This window comes from Somniosus microcephalus, chromosome 17, assembly GCF_052327205.1.
Source record: "Somniosus microcephalus isolate GS21.2 chromosome 17, FLI_Smic_1.0, whole genome shotgun sequence".
In the NCBI taxonomy this organism is placed as follows: Eukaryota; Metazoa; Chordata; class Chondrichthyes; order Squaliformes; family Somniosidae; genus Somniosus; species Somniosus microcephalus.
In genome coordinates this window covers 58,426,706-58,440,848 of record NC_141003.1, presented here as the reverse complement: position 1 = coordinate 58,440,848, position 14,143 = coordinate 58,426,706, and the positions used below count along the sequence as shown (strand labels likewise).

At 43.4% G+C, this 14,143-nt stretch overlaps 1 protein-coding gene across 5 annotated transcripts in view; it reads left to right on the top strand.

Annotated features, from left to right (window-relative positions):
* slc26a5 (solute carrier family 26 member 5) overlaps window positions 1–13,449 on the top strand; it is a 90,078-nt gene extending 76,629 nt beyond the window's left edge. For all 5 annotated transcript variants that reach the window (XM_086010445.1, XM_086010446.1, XM_086010443.1 and 2 more), the window contains 7 exons: window positions 2,566–2,672; window positions 5,830–5,899; window positions 6,027–6,119; window positions 6,256–6,366; window positions 7,798–8,025; window positions 8,972–9,026; window positions 10,036–13,449. In XM_086010445.1, the coding sequence (XP_085866571.1) occupies window positions 2,566–2,672; window positions 5,830–5,899; window positions 6,027–6,119; window positions 6,256–6,366; window positions 7,798–8,025; window positions 8,972–9,026; window positions 10,036–10,184 (813 nt within the window). In that variant the 3' untranslated portion in view covers window positions 10,185–13,449. The remainder of the gene's footprint in view (window positions 1–2,565; window positions 2,673–5,829; window positions 5,900–6,026; window positions 6,120–6,255; window positions 6,367–7,797; window positions 8,026–8,971; window positions 9,027–10,035) is intronic.
* Window positions 13,450–14,143: the final 694 nt, after the last annotated feature.

The following is a 14,143-nucleotide window of genomic DNA, read 5'->3' as shown; positions in this document are numbered from 1 at the left end:
GAGAGAGGGAAGAGGAGAAGGGGGGGGGAGAGAGAGGGAAGAGGAGAAGGGGGAGAGAGAGGGAAGAGGAGAAGGGGGGAGAGAGAGAGGGAAGAGGAGAAGGGGGGGAGAGGGAAGAGGAGAAGGGGGGGGAGAGAGAGGGAAGAGGAGAAGGGGGGGAGAGAGGGAAGAGGAGAAGGGGGGGAGAGGGAAGAGGAGAAGGGGGGGAGAGAGAGGGAAGAGGAGAAGGGGGGAGAGGGAAGAGGAGAAGGGGGGGGAGAGAGAGGGAAGAGGAGAAGGGGGGGGAGAGAGAGGGAAGAGGAGAAGGGGGGAGAGAGAGGGAAGAGGAGAAGGGGGGAGAGAGGGAAGAGGAAGGGGGGGGAGAGAGGGAAGAGGAGAAGGGGGGGGGGGAGAGAGGGAAGAGGAGAAGGGGGGGGGAGAGAGAGGGAAGAGGAGAAGGGGGGGGAGAGAGGGAAGAGGAGAAGGGGGGGAGAGAGGGAAGAGGAGAAGGGGGGGAGAGAGAGGGAAGAGGAGAAGGGGGGAGAGAGAGGGAAGAGGAGAAGGGGGGAGAGAGAGGGAAGAGGAGAAGGGGGGGGAGAGAGGAAGAGGAGAAGGGGGGGGGAGAGAGGGAAGAGGAGAAGGGGGGGGGAGAGAGAGGGAAGAGGAGAAGGGGGGGGAGAGAGGGAAGAGGAGAAGGGGGGGGAAAGAGGGAAGAGGAGAAGGGGGGGAGAGAGAGGGAAGAGGAGAAGGGGGGGGGAGAGAGAGGGAAGAGGAGAAGGGGGGAGAGAGAGGGAAGAGGAGAAGGGGGGGAGAGAGAGGGAAGAGGAAGGGGGGGAGAGAGAGGGAAGAGGAGAAGGGGGGGGAGAGAGAGGGAAGAGGAGAAGGGGGGGGAGAGAGAGGGAAGAGGAGAAGGGGGGGAGAGAGGGAAGAGGAGAAGGGGGGGAGAGAGAGGGAAGAGGAGAAGGGGGGGAGAGAGGGAAGAGGAGAAGGGGGGGAGAGAGGGAAGAGGAGAAGGGGGGGAGAGAGAGGGAAGAGGAGAAGGGGGGGAGAGAGAGGGAAGAGGAGAAGGGGGGGAGAGAGAGGGAAGAGGAGAAGGGGGGGAGAGAGAGGGAAGAGGAGAAGGGGGGGGAGAGAGGGAAGAGGAGAAGGGGGGAGAGAGAGGGAAGAGGAGAAGGGGGGGAGAGAGAGGGAAGAGGAGAAGGGGGGAGAGAGAGGGAAGAGGAGAAGGGGGGGAGAGAGGGAAGAGGAGAAGGGGGGGAGAGAGAGGGAAGAGGAGAAGGGGGGGAGAGAGAGGGAAGAGGAGAAGGGGGGAGAGAGAGGGAAGAGGAGAAGGGGGGGAGAGAGAGGGAAGAGGAGAAGGGGGGGAGAGAGAGGGAAGAGGAGAAGGGGGGGAGAGAGAGGGAAGAGGAGAAGGGGGGGAGAGAGAGGGAAGAGGAGAAGGGGGGAGAGAGAGGGAAGAGGAGAAGGGGGGGAGAGAGAGGGAAGAGGAGAAGGGGGGGAGAGAGAGGGAAGAGGAGAAGGGGGGGAGAGAGAGGGAAGAGGAGAAGGGGGGGAGAGAGAGGGAAATTTTTTGAGCTTCAGGCCCCGAGTCCCCCTGCGCGAGGGTGAGGAGGAGGGGGGGGTGGGGGTTGCTAAACACAATATAAAACTCAAATAAATTGTTAATTAATTCCCTAACACATAATTCAAATATTTACCTTACTTCCCTAACACACTGAAAGTGTGGGGGAAAAAAAATCGTGAAAAATCAAGATGGCGGCCACTCACCTCGGTTCAGAAGGATAAGGCCTGCCCACACACGCACCGATTGGTCGACCGGCCAGGTCACCGAAGCGTAGGATTGGCCAATCGTCGAGTCACTCGACACTCGACTGTAGGAAGGAACCCGCCGTCCGATTGGTCGACCTCGACGTCACAGTCGCTAATGAGATGCTAATGAGCGGAAGGCTGAACGTTTTTTGGATACCGCGGGCGGGATTTTTGTGCGGCCGAAACGTAAATACGCCTATGACCGGTCCGGAATCGCAAGCTTTCTTTTGAGGCGACGCGCGCGTCGGTACGCTCTAACTTTCAAACGTATAGAGAACAGACAGACAGACAGACATCGGGACAGAAGAGCCGCTTTATATATATATATATTTTGCTTTTATATTTTTCCTACCATAAAATGATGTACCCAAATGTTCTAACGTGCCAATTTAGATAACTCCTGTAGGTTGTTTATAAAATGAAATTCTAGTATGTTTCCTAATCTTTTAGGTCCGTCAATGCTACGTGTTATTCCCAGTCCAATAAAACAGGCATATGCCCTGTTACCAGGCCTGCCTATGGTGCTTGAGTGTTGGTTGCGAGCAGGTGTGTGAAAACAGCTTGGGTTTTCCTCCCTTTTCTGCAAGAAAAAGCCCAGCCACTGGTGTGCAACTCCTCCCTAACAGTATGGCTGGCATCAGGGTCACATTGTGTATGTGAACCCATACCCTTTTCCCCTTTCACCCCTGGTGCAGTATAGTGGGGCACCGCCATTCACTTTTCAGCATATGAAGTATTGTGTATTTTTTGTACTGATTACATTTTTTTCTGACCTAGGTAATGTGGACTGTAGCATTTATAGCCTCCCTTCTTTTGGGATTGGACTATGGACTCATGGTTGCAGTGGCATTTGCTATTGTTACAGTTGTTTACAGAACACAAAGGTTAGATACAGAAAGATGTTCTTTTGGCTTGATGGCTGATAATTGTTTCTTTACCTTTTGAATTGTGTGCTTTAGTAGTGTATCCTTTGATGTAGTTTCCCTTTTAGTGGCAATGCATGGTCATCTAGTTAGAACCCAGTCTTGATTTCTCACTTAAAGTAGGCATACTGTGGACATATTGCCATAATTCTGCTGGGCTATTGGACAGAATGCTTTTGCAGTAGGTGTGCCTCCCATTGCTCCCATCCAGAGGTGTATTGTGAACATAAGAAAATGTTGAATAGGAAAAGACCAGGTAGTCCATTTTAGCCTGTCTCATACAGTTGTGATTCCTTGTGCATCAGGTCAAAAGACTCCCTACCTCCTAGGTGCCATATAGTCTCCTTGGACAGGTACAAAACCAGATCAAAAACCTATGACTAATTGGGTGGGGGGGGTTAGAATCTGGAAACTTCCTCTCTTGTATCTGTAGGCTGTCCAAACTAGTCCAGGAGACCACGTGGACCCTGACTTGTATTAATTGGTATCTACCTCTAGTATGATACGATCTCCATCCCAGCCAGGAACTGGTCCAGCTTTCGTGAAGGTACACAGTGAATCAGCATTCACTGCACGGGTCGTCTATTCTGTTGGAAAAGATGAATTGCCTAAAAACTTACCTATTTCTTCCCTTGTGTAATTTATACGCATGAACCCTGGTCCTCACCAAACTATCAAATGTAAATAATTTCAGCGTGCACACAATCTAGTCACTTCATTATTTTATATACCTTAATCAAATCAGAACTGACTCTACTCTTCTCTGAAGTATATAGACCCAGCTACTTAAGCCTATCTGGGTAGCTAAAGTGTTTAAACTTTGAATCATTCTTGTGAATGAGGCCTACCCAAGGTCTTGTACAAGGACAAAATAGTATGTTTCGTTTTGTAAAGGATAGTCCTGTGACTGCAGCCCAGTATGCTTTTTGCTTTAGCTATAGTTTCTCTGCAGTAGTTATGAACCTTTAGTTATGAACAATGATACCAAGATCTCTTTCTTTCACTACAGTTCTGTTTTTTGTGTGGTGTAAGTGTGCTTAGTGCTGGTCCAGCCCACATGCATAACGCTGCGCTTGTCTAAGTTTAACTACCCTTTTCCCCTAACGCAGCGAGATCTGCTTGCAGTTGGTCTCTTCCACTGGCACAAATCTTTGTCATCCACAAACTTGCGGATCATTCTCCCAATACCTTCATTCAGATCATTAATATAGGTAGTAAGCGCAAAGACCCCAACACCGATCCTTGTGGGATACCACTGATGGGTCATTCACGAGACCATCCATTATTTTAAACTGGGCAGTGCTCTGGTGGGTGGCCGCATAATTTGAGAGCTGTTGTAATGTTCAATAAATGTGAATTGAATATTTAAAAAAGCACATTCAGCACAAGTACTAAATTAGTGTGGCCCTTTTAAGAGCACAGCTGTTTAAACAGTGAAAAACTGTGTCTATTCACTCACCTAACTTCCCTTCCCGGCCCCCATGTTAGCTAATATTGTTAACTGTTCCCTCTCCTCAGGTACCGTTTCCCCTCCTTGAAATTTGCTGTCATCACTCCCTCCACAAAAAAACTCACCCTTGACACCTCTGTCCTTGCAAACTACCACTCCATCTCCAACCTCCCTTTCCTCTTCAAGTCCTTGAATGTGTTGTTGCCTCCCAAATCCGCGCCCATCTTTTCCGCAACTCCATGTTTGAACCCCTCAAATCAGGTTTCCACCCCTACCGTAGCACTGAAATTCCCTTTATCAAAAGTCACAAATTACATCCACTATGACTGGTAAACTATCCCTTCTCGACCTGTCTGCGGCCTTTGACAAGGTTGATCACACCATCCTCATCCAACGCCTCTCCTCTGTTGTTGAGCTGGGACTGCCCTTGCCTGGATCCATTCTTGCTATCCAGTGGTAACCAGAGTATCCCCTGCAATGGCTTCTCTTCCCACTCCTGCACCGTTACCTCCTGGAGTCCCCCAAGGATCCATCCTTGGTCCCCTCCTATTTCTCATCTACATGCTGCCCCACGAACATGATGCAACATCATCTGAAAACGTGTCTGATTCCGCATGTACGTTGACGACACCACAGCTCTATCTCACCACCACCCTTCTCAACCCCTCCACTGCCTCTGATTTATCATGCTGGTTGTCCAATATCCAATACTGGATGAGCAGAAATTTCCTCCAATTAAATATTGGGAAGACCGAAGACATTGTTTTCGGTCCCTGCCACAAATTCCATTTCCTAGCCATCAACTTCGTCCCTCTCCCTGGCTACTGTCTGAAGTTGAGCCACACGGTTCGTAACCTTGGCGTCCGAGTTGAGCTTCCAACCCTCCATCACCAAGACCGTCTACTTCCACCTCTGTAGCATCGCCTGTCTCTGCCCTGCCTCAGCTTATCTGCTGCTGAGACTCTCATCCATGACCTTTGTTACCTGTAGACTCAACTGTTCCAAAGCTCTCCAGGCCGGCCTCCCACTTTGCACGCTCCGTAAACTTGAGCTCATCCAAAACTCTGCTGCCCGCATCCTAACGCACACCAAGTCCCGTTCACCCATTCCCCCGTTCTCACTGACCTACGTTGATTCCTGGTCTGGCAAGGTGCCAATTATAAAAAAAAAAGTCATCCTTGTTTTAAAATCCCTCCCACAGCCTCGCCCCTCCAGCCCTACAACCCTCCGAGATCTCTGCGCTTCTCCAATTCTGGCCTCTTGCGCATCCCTCATTTTCTTCACGCCACCATTGGCGGCCATGCCTTCAGCTGCCTAGCCCTAAGTTCTGGATTTCCTCCCTAAACCTCTCTGCCTCTCTCTCTCTCCTCCTTAAAACCGACCTCTTTGACCAGGCTTTAGGTCACCTGTCCTAATGTCGTCTTATGTGACTCGGTGTCAAATTTTGTTTGATTACTCTCCTGTGATGCACCTTTGGGCGTTTTACTGTGTTAAAGGCACTTTATAAATGCAAGTTGTTGTAACATTGTTTGAGTGCATCTTGTTTACAGGTTAAGAATTAAATTTTTGAACCATATCTTTTATTTGTACATGATAATCCTTACCAACCAAAACATGTTGATATCTATTTTTAACTAGCATAACAGTAAATCCAAATTCTTTTTGCAGTTCTAAATACAGAATTCTTGGTCAGATACCCAATACAGATATCTACTGGGACACAAAGGCTTATGAGGAGGTGAGAACCCAGTGTCTCGCTGGTAGTTTGCTTTTGGATGAATTGTAAAGTAGATTTGAGTTATTGATTTGCTTAGCTATCAGCTGTTTCAAAGCCTTTAATGTGATGGCAAACGTTTATATTCTAGGTACAGGAAATCCCTGGAATAAAGATATTCCAATCAAACGCGCCTCTTTACTTTGCAAACATTGACATGTATGTGAGTGCTTTGCAGAAAATGGTGAGCAATGAGAAGTTTACAATTAAGTCTTTTTCTAAAAATCATAACTGAGTAACATTCAACATTTTGCAAGTGGTTAATATCTTTAAAAAAAAAAAAAAAAAATTCTTAAACTATTTCTTCTGCACACTTTCAGACTGAAATAGATCCAGCTGCAATATTATCGGCAAAGAAAAAACTTGAAGCAAAAAATAAGCGAAAAGCTAAGTTGGCAGAGGGAAGGAAAAAGCAAGCTATCCTAAAATTGGTAAATATAAATGTCATAGTATGACATTTCTTCTGTTTCAAGTATTTAGCTTTGGAAAGGAGGAAAGTAACTGGTAAGAGGTTTAAATGTGAAGTACCTGTGTCTCTCTTCTGTTCCAAATGCTGCCCAGTCCTACTGACTAGCATTTTGTGACAGGGGATGCACTCCCCTTAGAGCCCCCGTGTCTGCTGGGGGCCATTTTACTCCACCCACTGCAGTATGGTATAAATTTAGGTTGCAGCAATGTCATTTATCGCTCCACCATTGGTGGCCCTGCCTTCAGCTGCCTAGGCCCTAAGCTCTGGAATTCCCTTCCTAAATCGCTCTACACCTCATTCCTCCTTGAAGACGCTTCTTAAAACCTACCTCCATCAGCCTTAATATCGCCTTATGTGGCTCAGTGTCAAATTGTGTTTTATAATCTCCTGTGAAGCGCCTTGGGATGCTTTACTACGTTAAAAGCGCTATATCAATACAAGTTGTTCTCGTCGTTCAGATGTATTTATTTTTCTATCTCGATCTCCTCCATGCAGCTGCTATGGGGTGTGTTTGTAGCTGATGCGCACAATTTGTTTCCTCTTCTCTGAAGAAGTGCTTTGCTTCCATTTACTGCCATATCTGGATGGCACAGCTGAGATCTAGATCTATGGGAATCTGCAGCCATGTCATGCAGAGTCGATGTATTGGAGCATCTGTCTTGACCATATTACTTTTAAGGGGGTTGCTACTGAGAAGCACTCTCAATTTTTGGGGGCAAGCAGCAAATTTAGTTAAGCCAAGCATAAGTTGTTTTTGAATGAATGAAGGCCCCACAATCCATTAGATTTTCAGATGTCTAAAATACCAACTTCTACCATCTTCCTGTCACAGCATCTGCCTATTTCTGAAATTAGTCTAATAACTGGCCACAACCAACATTTCTAGAAACCAATTTCCAGCTATTGATCAACCTTGCTCAGGAAAGAGCTACTTTCTGGACATGTGCCCTCTTGTCCTGCTGCCCTGATGTGTAAACACTGATTTAAAATAATGTTTTGCATTTACATGCATCCTCCTATTAAATATCTTGACTCTCTAAGGATCCACTTTTTAAAAAGTCTGAGACTGAAGACCCCTAGCTTATCAAGTTGTCTCATAGCTCTTTCCTCTGACACCAAGGATCAAGCCACTGTTCTCCTCCGCACTGGCTGTTGGGCTGGGCGACCACCTTGTTCCACTATCCTTGTAATCTTCAGTCCTTTTCTTAATGGATATTCATCCAGCCTTTTCAAAATAACTGCTTTTGTTGAACCTTTTCTGCATTGTAAGCATTTCCTCCCAGGAAATATTAACCCTATATTGTGACTGCAAATAGCCAACTCATTGGCTGACAGTGGTGTCAATAGACACTGTATAGGGGATGGTTTCTCAGAACCTTTCTTTGTTTTACAGAGAAAAGATGCAAAAGCAGTTACAAAGCATGAAATCGTGTCTGAAGAAGTTCCAAATGAAGAGATTCAGAATGGAATTTCAAGTGTTCCAGGTACTGTGGAATATGATGCAAACATTGACGAAGAACCAGCAGCGTTTGTCAAATCAGCAGTTGAGACACACTCCATAATTCTGGATTTCAGCGCAGTTAATTTTGTAGACTCTGTTGGAGCAAAAAAACTTAAAATGGTAAGTGTTAATCTTCTTGATGGGACTTGTGCTGATATTCCCTGACTTTGAGGAATTTTTAAATTTATACTGAATCTGAGATTTCCCAGTGATTTAAATCATTAATAATAATTAGTCCATAGTTGTGCATGTATTCAAAATAGTCAATATTCAAAATGAACACAAAATCAAGTGTAGATTTTCCTAAGTGTTGAAATAGCACATTAAGAGGGTGTAGGTGCCTCCTACAGAGTTGGTAGAATGGCCTGTTTCCATGTTGTAATTTCTAGGGTTGTTCTATGTGGTGTGCTCCGCTCAAGCAGTGGGGCTAAAAGCCCATGATCTTCTGACTCCGATGCAAGAGTGCCGTCACTGAGCAAAGCTTAACACAGTATAGACTGGATGCAGTGGGTTTACTTGACGAGCCATTGGTGAAAGCTATGAGCAACTTTATGGTTCATTTTATATTTCAGTAGTTTGCTTTTATGCTCTCCAGCTCACCAAATTCCTGATTTTCAAGAACCTGAAAGATGATGCCCATCATTCCTTCTTCCAGAAATCTTTTCATTGTTTCCACCAGCAGTGGGTGACCTCTAGTATCTAGCTCAGGTGGCTATTTTTCATGAGTGAGCCTTGATGGAATGGCTGTTTTACTGCGAGGAGCATCACATCTGAGCTGATTGTGCACAACAGGAGTTATTGGATAGTTAGCAGAATCCTGCTTGTTTTTGCCCCTCTAACTTAAGGGTGCTCCTATTGCTGACCTGACTTGGTCTGTGCGGAGTTAACTGAACTGGACTTGGGATGGATCTTGGTCTGTATGCTAAGATACTCAGTGAACAAACCATTGGAAGAGCCCAAACTTGGAGCTTTTTAAAATCCTGTTTAATGGATCAGATCTCAACACTCAAGCCAGTATTTGATCCTGATTGACTTGTTTTGTTTCCTTTTAATGTTACTTTTTCAGATCATAAAGAAATGTGAAGAAGTTGGAATTAATGTCGTCTTAGCTGGGTGCAATGGTAAGTGTAATGCTTTCTAGTTAGAGAAGTTGGAATGTCATACTCGTGCTAGCGTGTGGAATACATTTTGGTTCTGGACATTTTGGCTTTCATTTCAACCGTTACCATATCAGGTATACCGTGTCCAGATTACACTGTGCCTTAACCCCAACTCCAGATGAGTAACCCCTACTGCACCAGTGTGCATACATTTCTTGCATCTTATGGATATTTTTTGTTCGGGACCCATTCCTGTTGAGAATTGGTTTGAAACTGATCATTTCAGTTTGGGTTCAAATGGCTAGGAGCGAGACAAGAGACCTTGATCCCATCAGTCTAGGTTGGCCTCAAACCGAAGACCCTGAGAAGGTATAATGTTTCAAAAAATAGCCATTTTTTGAATGATGGATGAGCCAATAATAGATGGTTTTTGTAACAACCACTTTGGAAAGTATGATGGCTGCACAAATAGTAGTGTTTTTTTTCCTTTATAGGAAGAATCCAAGCTAAATTCAACAGCAAAGTTTTTTATTACTTTATTGTAATTCTGTTTATGTTGAATTTTCTAGTGTCTGATGTACTGCTTGGTTTTGTAGTTTTAACATCCAAATATCTCAATTTTTGTGAAATACGAAAAACAAATTAAATTAATAACTTAATTGTTTGCCCAACCCCCAACCCGCCACCTCCTGAAAATGCACTCTCCTCTCCCAAGTTAACACAGCAGTAAAATGGGGTGATAGAATTAGGCTACAAATTGGCTGGTGTTTCCATTTAGAATTGCAACGTCTGTTGTTCAAGATTAGGTTACCCATGTCAAATAACTTAATAGCTAAAATTTGAATCATTGACTAGTGCAGGTCATTGGACTTGATGTATACACGTTCTGCTTTTATCACCAAGCCTATTCTGCTGACAAATTGTGTCATTTATGTTTAGACCCCCTGCATTATTTTGATTTTTTTTTAACTCTAAAATGTAAGGCTTTATAAAAAAAATTCTGTTCTAATGTATGTTGTTTTACTGGCAGGGTCCGTTTTGGCAGATCTGACTAGATTGGAATTTTTTGACACATCAATTACAAGAGACCTTCTGTTTCATAGTGTACACGATGCTGTACTTCATTGCCAGTATAAAGCATCTTCTGGCGAAATCTCCTTGGAAATATCCTCCTCTTGAATTGGCTGTCTTGAAATAAAAGTGTCTATTGCGGTACTTCAATCTTGAAGCAGGCATCCTCTGGCTACTAGAAAAATTGCTGCTGCTGAAAATATCTTCACATTTTCAAGAATGGTACCTTTTTCAAGTATATTAGATTGGAGGAAATTTAACTCATCAAGACTAGTTCAAGCATTTGTGCCAGATTTATGGATTTTAACTTTTATTCAGTATGGTAAGAGTTTATTGAGACTAGAGAAACTTCTGTTGTGCCTGGTAGCTGTGATTAACCAAATTTTCTCTGAACTATTTTCTGAATTTGCTTTTCATATGTATCTATGTATATAAACTTTTCTCTATTCTTGCCCCTTTTTGTGTTTTTGCTCATACGTAAGTCTCCCCCATCATTGCCCAACCTGCTGCTAGGTCTCTACCACCGCTTGAGAAATACTTCAGAGTATCTGAGCTGAGTGGAGTGCCTTACTTTAAAAAAACAAAAGTCCCCCCCAACCACCCTGCTCCTGTTAGTGTGTGGAGAGTCGAGTGGAACCGCCATGCTATCACTCGTGCATATGCTGCCAGTGAGCAGCTTTTACTTTTTTTAAATACAGTTTGAAACTATGGACTTCAATTATTGCACTCCTTTTATAAATACAGCATTCAAAATATAGTGAAACTTGAATGTATATGTTTTAAACATTTAATTGATGAATTTGGCTGCTGTTACTATGCTTTTCTTTGATATGTTACCAGTTGTAAGTGGCATTTCATTTCAAGTTCAGTCCCATAAATATCACTACTCTTGCGGTTAAAGTAAATGAACACTCCTTCAGCTTAGTCTTGTAGGCTTTGACTAGGTGACTCTCTGCCTCTTCAACCCCCTCCCTCCCTCGCTCAATGTCACACCACTAGAACCTATCTGTACTTCTGCCATATTGCACATAATGTAGATTTATAATCCCACTTATTCTCTTCTGTCTCTCCTGCACCCATGCAGACATCTTCATTCTATAAAAAATTTAACATTAACCAGGTAAAAAGTACACTGCACAATAGTTCCAAAATATAATTCTGGCTAAATCATTCTTATTTGCACTATGTAAAATATATTGTAATGTCAGTTTATTTTCATGGAATTGTGGCACTGATCAAAATGTGGGATTATTTACCCAAATATATTTTCTTTCTCCTCTCCTCGCTCTGCATTTTTTAAGTTCTATTTTAGGTACCCCTATATATCGCATCCCATTCTCTGACTCGGAAGATAAGCAAACCGCTTGTTCCCATCCTCCGGCCTATCCTGCTTTTCATCCAGGTGATGACGAGCAGCACTGCTGGACTTTCCATCTCCTCTTTCAACCCCTCTCTTTAGTTTAAAGTAGTATTGTTGGATCTACTTTTGGGCATTAGAAACTTGACTGACTTTTCCCCTCTTGCCTAGTCAAGGGATGCCTATCCCAGCTGAGGTTCGATAACCCGCAGATCATGCATAAAATGCGGGACCTTTCTGATCAGTCTGACTCTGCCAACTCCGATATCAGGAAGCTGCTATACAGGTGGCATCTTGAGTGCAGTAATACATTCACTTTCATTGTGATGGTGTAAATAGAGTTGATGCTCCTGAATGTTATTGATCTTTTTAAAACTATGAAACCTCATTGAAATCTCTGAATTATGACATGGTCTCTTTTTTTAATCAAAGGAGCTATTTTTCATCACCTTGGGATTTCAGAAGTGACCAGTAGCTTTTTTTAATGTTTGAAGGTCACTTTTTACACTTTGATAAATTTTAAATTAGTAGTACACTATTGGTACAAACCATTGGAGTTATTTAAATTGCACTTACAACCAAGAACCAATAAGAATTTTCAGCAGTGATGGGCAGGTGATCCAAAACAAGAGCGCAGTCAATTTTAATTGCTAGAGCTGATTTGCATTCTGCCCACATGCTAAAATATCTTGAGCAATCTGCTTCACTATTTTTTGTTGGCTTCTGTTCTATTGCCATTTATTGCACTTTTGTTTAATGGGCAAAACATTTTCTTCTTGCACGCAACATATATTCAGCCGATCATGGTTACCAGTTTGGTCTGAGGATTGGTAAGACTTTCTTGGAGGGAAGGAATTGTACTAGATGCACTGCATTGATGGTAATGTTTTGAAACCATTGCTAAAAATACGTGCTTTCTTTTGTAAGTAAATATGTGAAGATGTCTCAAATTGAGCAATGTTGAGTCTTTAAAACTAAGTATTTAAATATAACCAGTGTAAGGTTTTTGTCTCTTGTTCAGACTAAGAAGGTCAAGGATCAAGCGAGACACTAGTTATTTTCTAATTAAAGAATTTGATTTAACATTCAGACATGACAGTTTTTACCAGAAAGAAAGTAAGTAACAACTTTTCTATCAAGCTCAACTCAAGAATGAAGGACTGATCAAGTCCTTTTTCTTGGATGATAGGATTCCTCTCCTACGCCGTCTTGTTCCAACTTTACTTATAGTTCTCCTTTATAAAAAAAATTAAAAAAAATCATTAAAAGCCTGTGTTTTTATATCTTTTTCCAGGTTAGCTGCTTGGCAGAACAGCTTGCTGGTGTTTCTCCTAGTTCCCATGGTCCAGCAGACAGCTGTCTTGTCTTTAGCCTTGTTTATCTGTCATACAGTCTTTCTCTGGCAGTCTGAAACAATGACGAGCTCCATGATGCTTTTCTCCAACATCCTGGACAGTAAGCAAAGACCATCATGCAGTCTGATTTTGGCCAGGTTTAGCATAGTCCTTTCCTCCAGTGGTGGTGTTCTGATGTAACTAATGCGTTCCTCAGCAGGCTATTGATCGCAAATTCATCTACCTGTAATTTTGCCTCAATTGTATTGACTGGCACAGGTCATCCTTTCATTTTCTATTCATACTTTTAACTAATTTCTGCCCTTTTTACAATGTCCAATCGAAGTCTGTCTTAAAAGCAAGTATTAAAAGTCCATACTAAAGTCCAAATTCCTTCACCAATTTTGTGAGCTGATGACTTTTCCTTGGTGCCAATCACATTGATTCTCCATTTTAACAATTCTGGAACTGTGTCCTGTTTAATCTGTGTTCTGACATCTGGACACATCGAACAGCATAAAATACAAGAGCATAACTTAAACTCTAAGGTAGTTGTATTGGTTATTAAACAAATTCCTCAAGGTTGTATTACACAATTGGGAATTACATGATTTGAACACAATTTAATGTTTTTTGAAATGTATTTTTGTACCAAGTATAAAGAAAGAGATTAGTATTGCAAGCTGTGCTTCTGTGTGACTTTGTGTTTCTACAATTTTTATTTTGTTAACGGTTAAATTATTTTTGTTGTTGCTACTTCTGGCTACCCTTAATTTCAAATTAAGGATAACCAGAAGTAGCAACTGCTCATGTTCGACGCACACACACGCTCCCTTAAGTCCAAGGGACGCAGACTTGAATGGATATGGCGAACAACTGGTTTAGCCATTCACTGCCAGATCTGGCTGGACCACATAAAGCATTATTGGGTCCTGCTCTCGTATGCCAAAATTGTTCACTATTCCAGGATCATTCTGGAATGCAAAGATAAACCCCGGCTTCTATTCTCCACTGCTAACCGTCTTCTTAAACTCTCAGCTACCCTCCCCTCCGAAAATAAGTGTGAGGAGCTTATGGACTATGTCTCTAAGATTGAGACCATCTATTCAGCTGCCACTTCCCTTCCTTCCCCTAGCCTGCCAGGCCAAACTTCCTCTAAGGTTCTCCCTAGCCCTGAACTCTCATCTTTCTCCAGTTTCTCTCTCAAATCCGTACTCCTTTTGTCTGAGACCCACTTCCTGCTCCCTCAACTCTATTCCCACCAAACTGCTGACCACCCAACTTCCTATTCTGGCTCCCATGTTAGCTGACATTGACAGTTCTCTCTCCTCGGGTACTGTCCCCCTCTCCCTCATCTGCCGTCATCACCCCCCTCA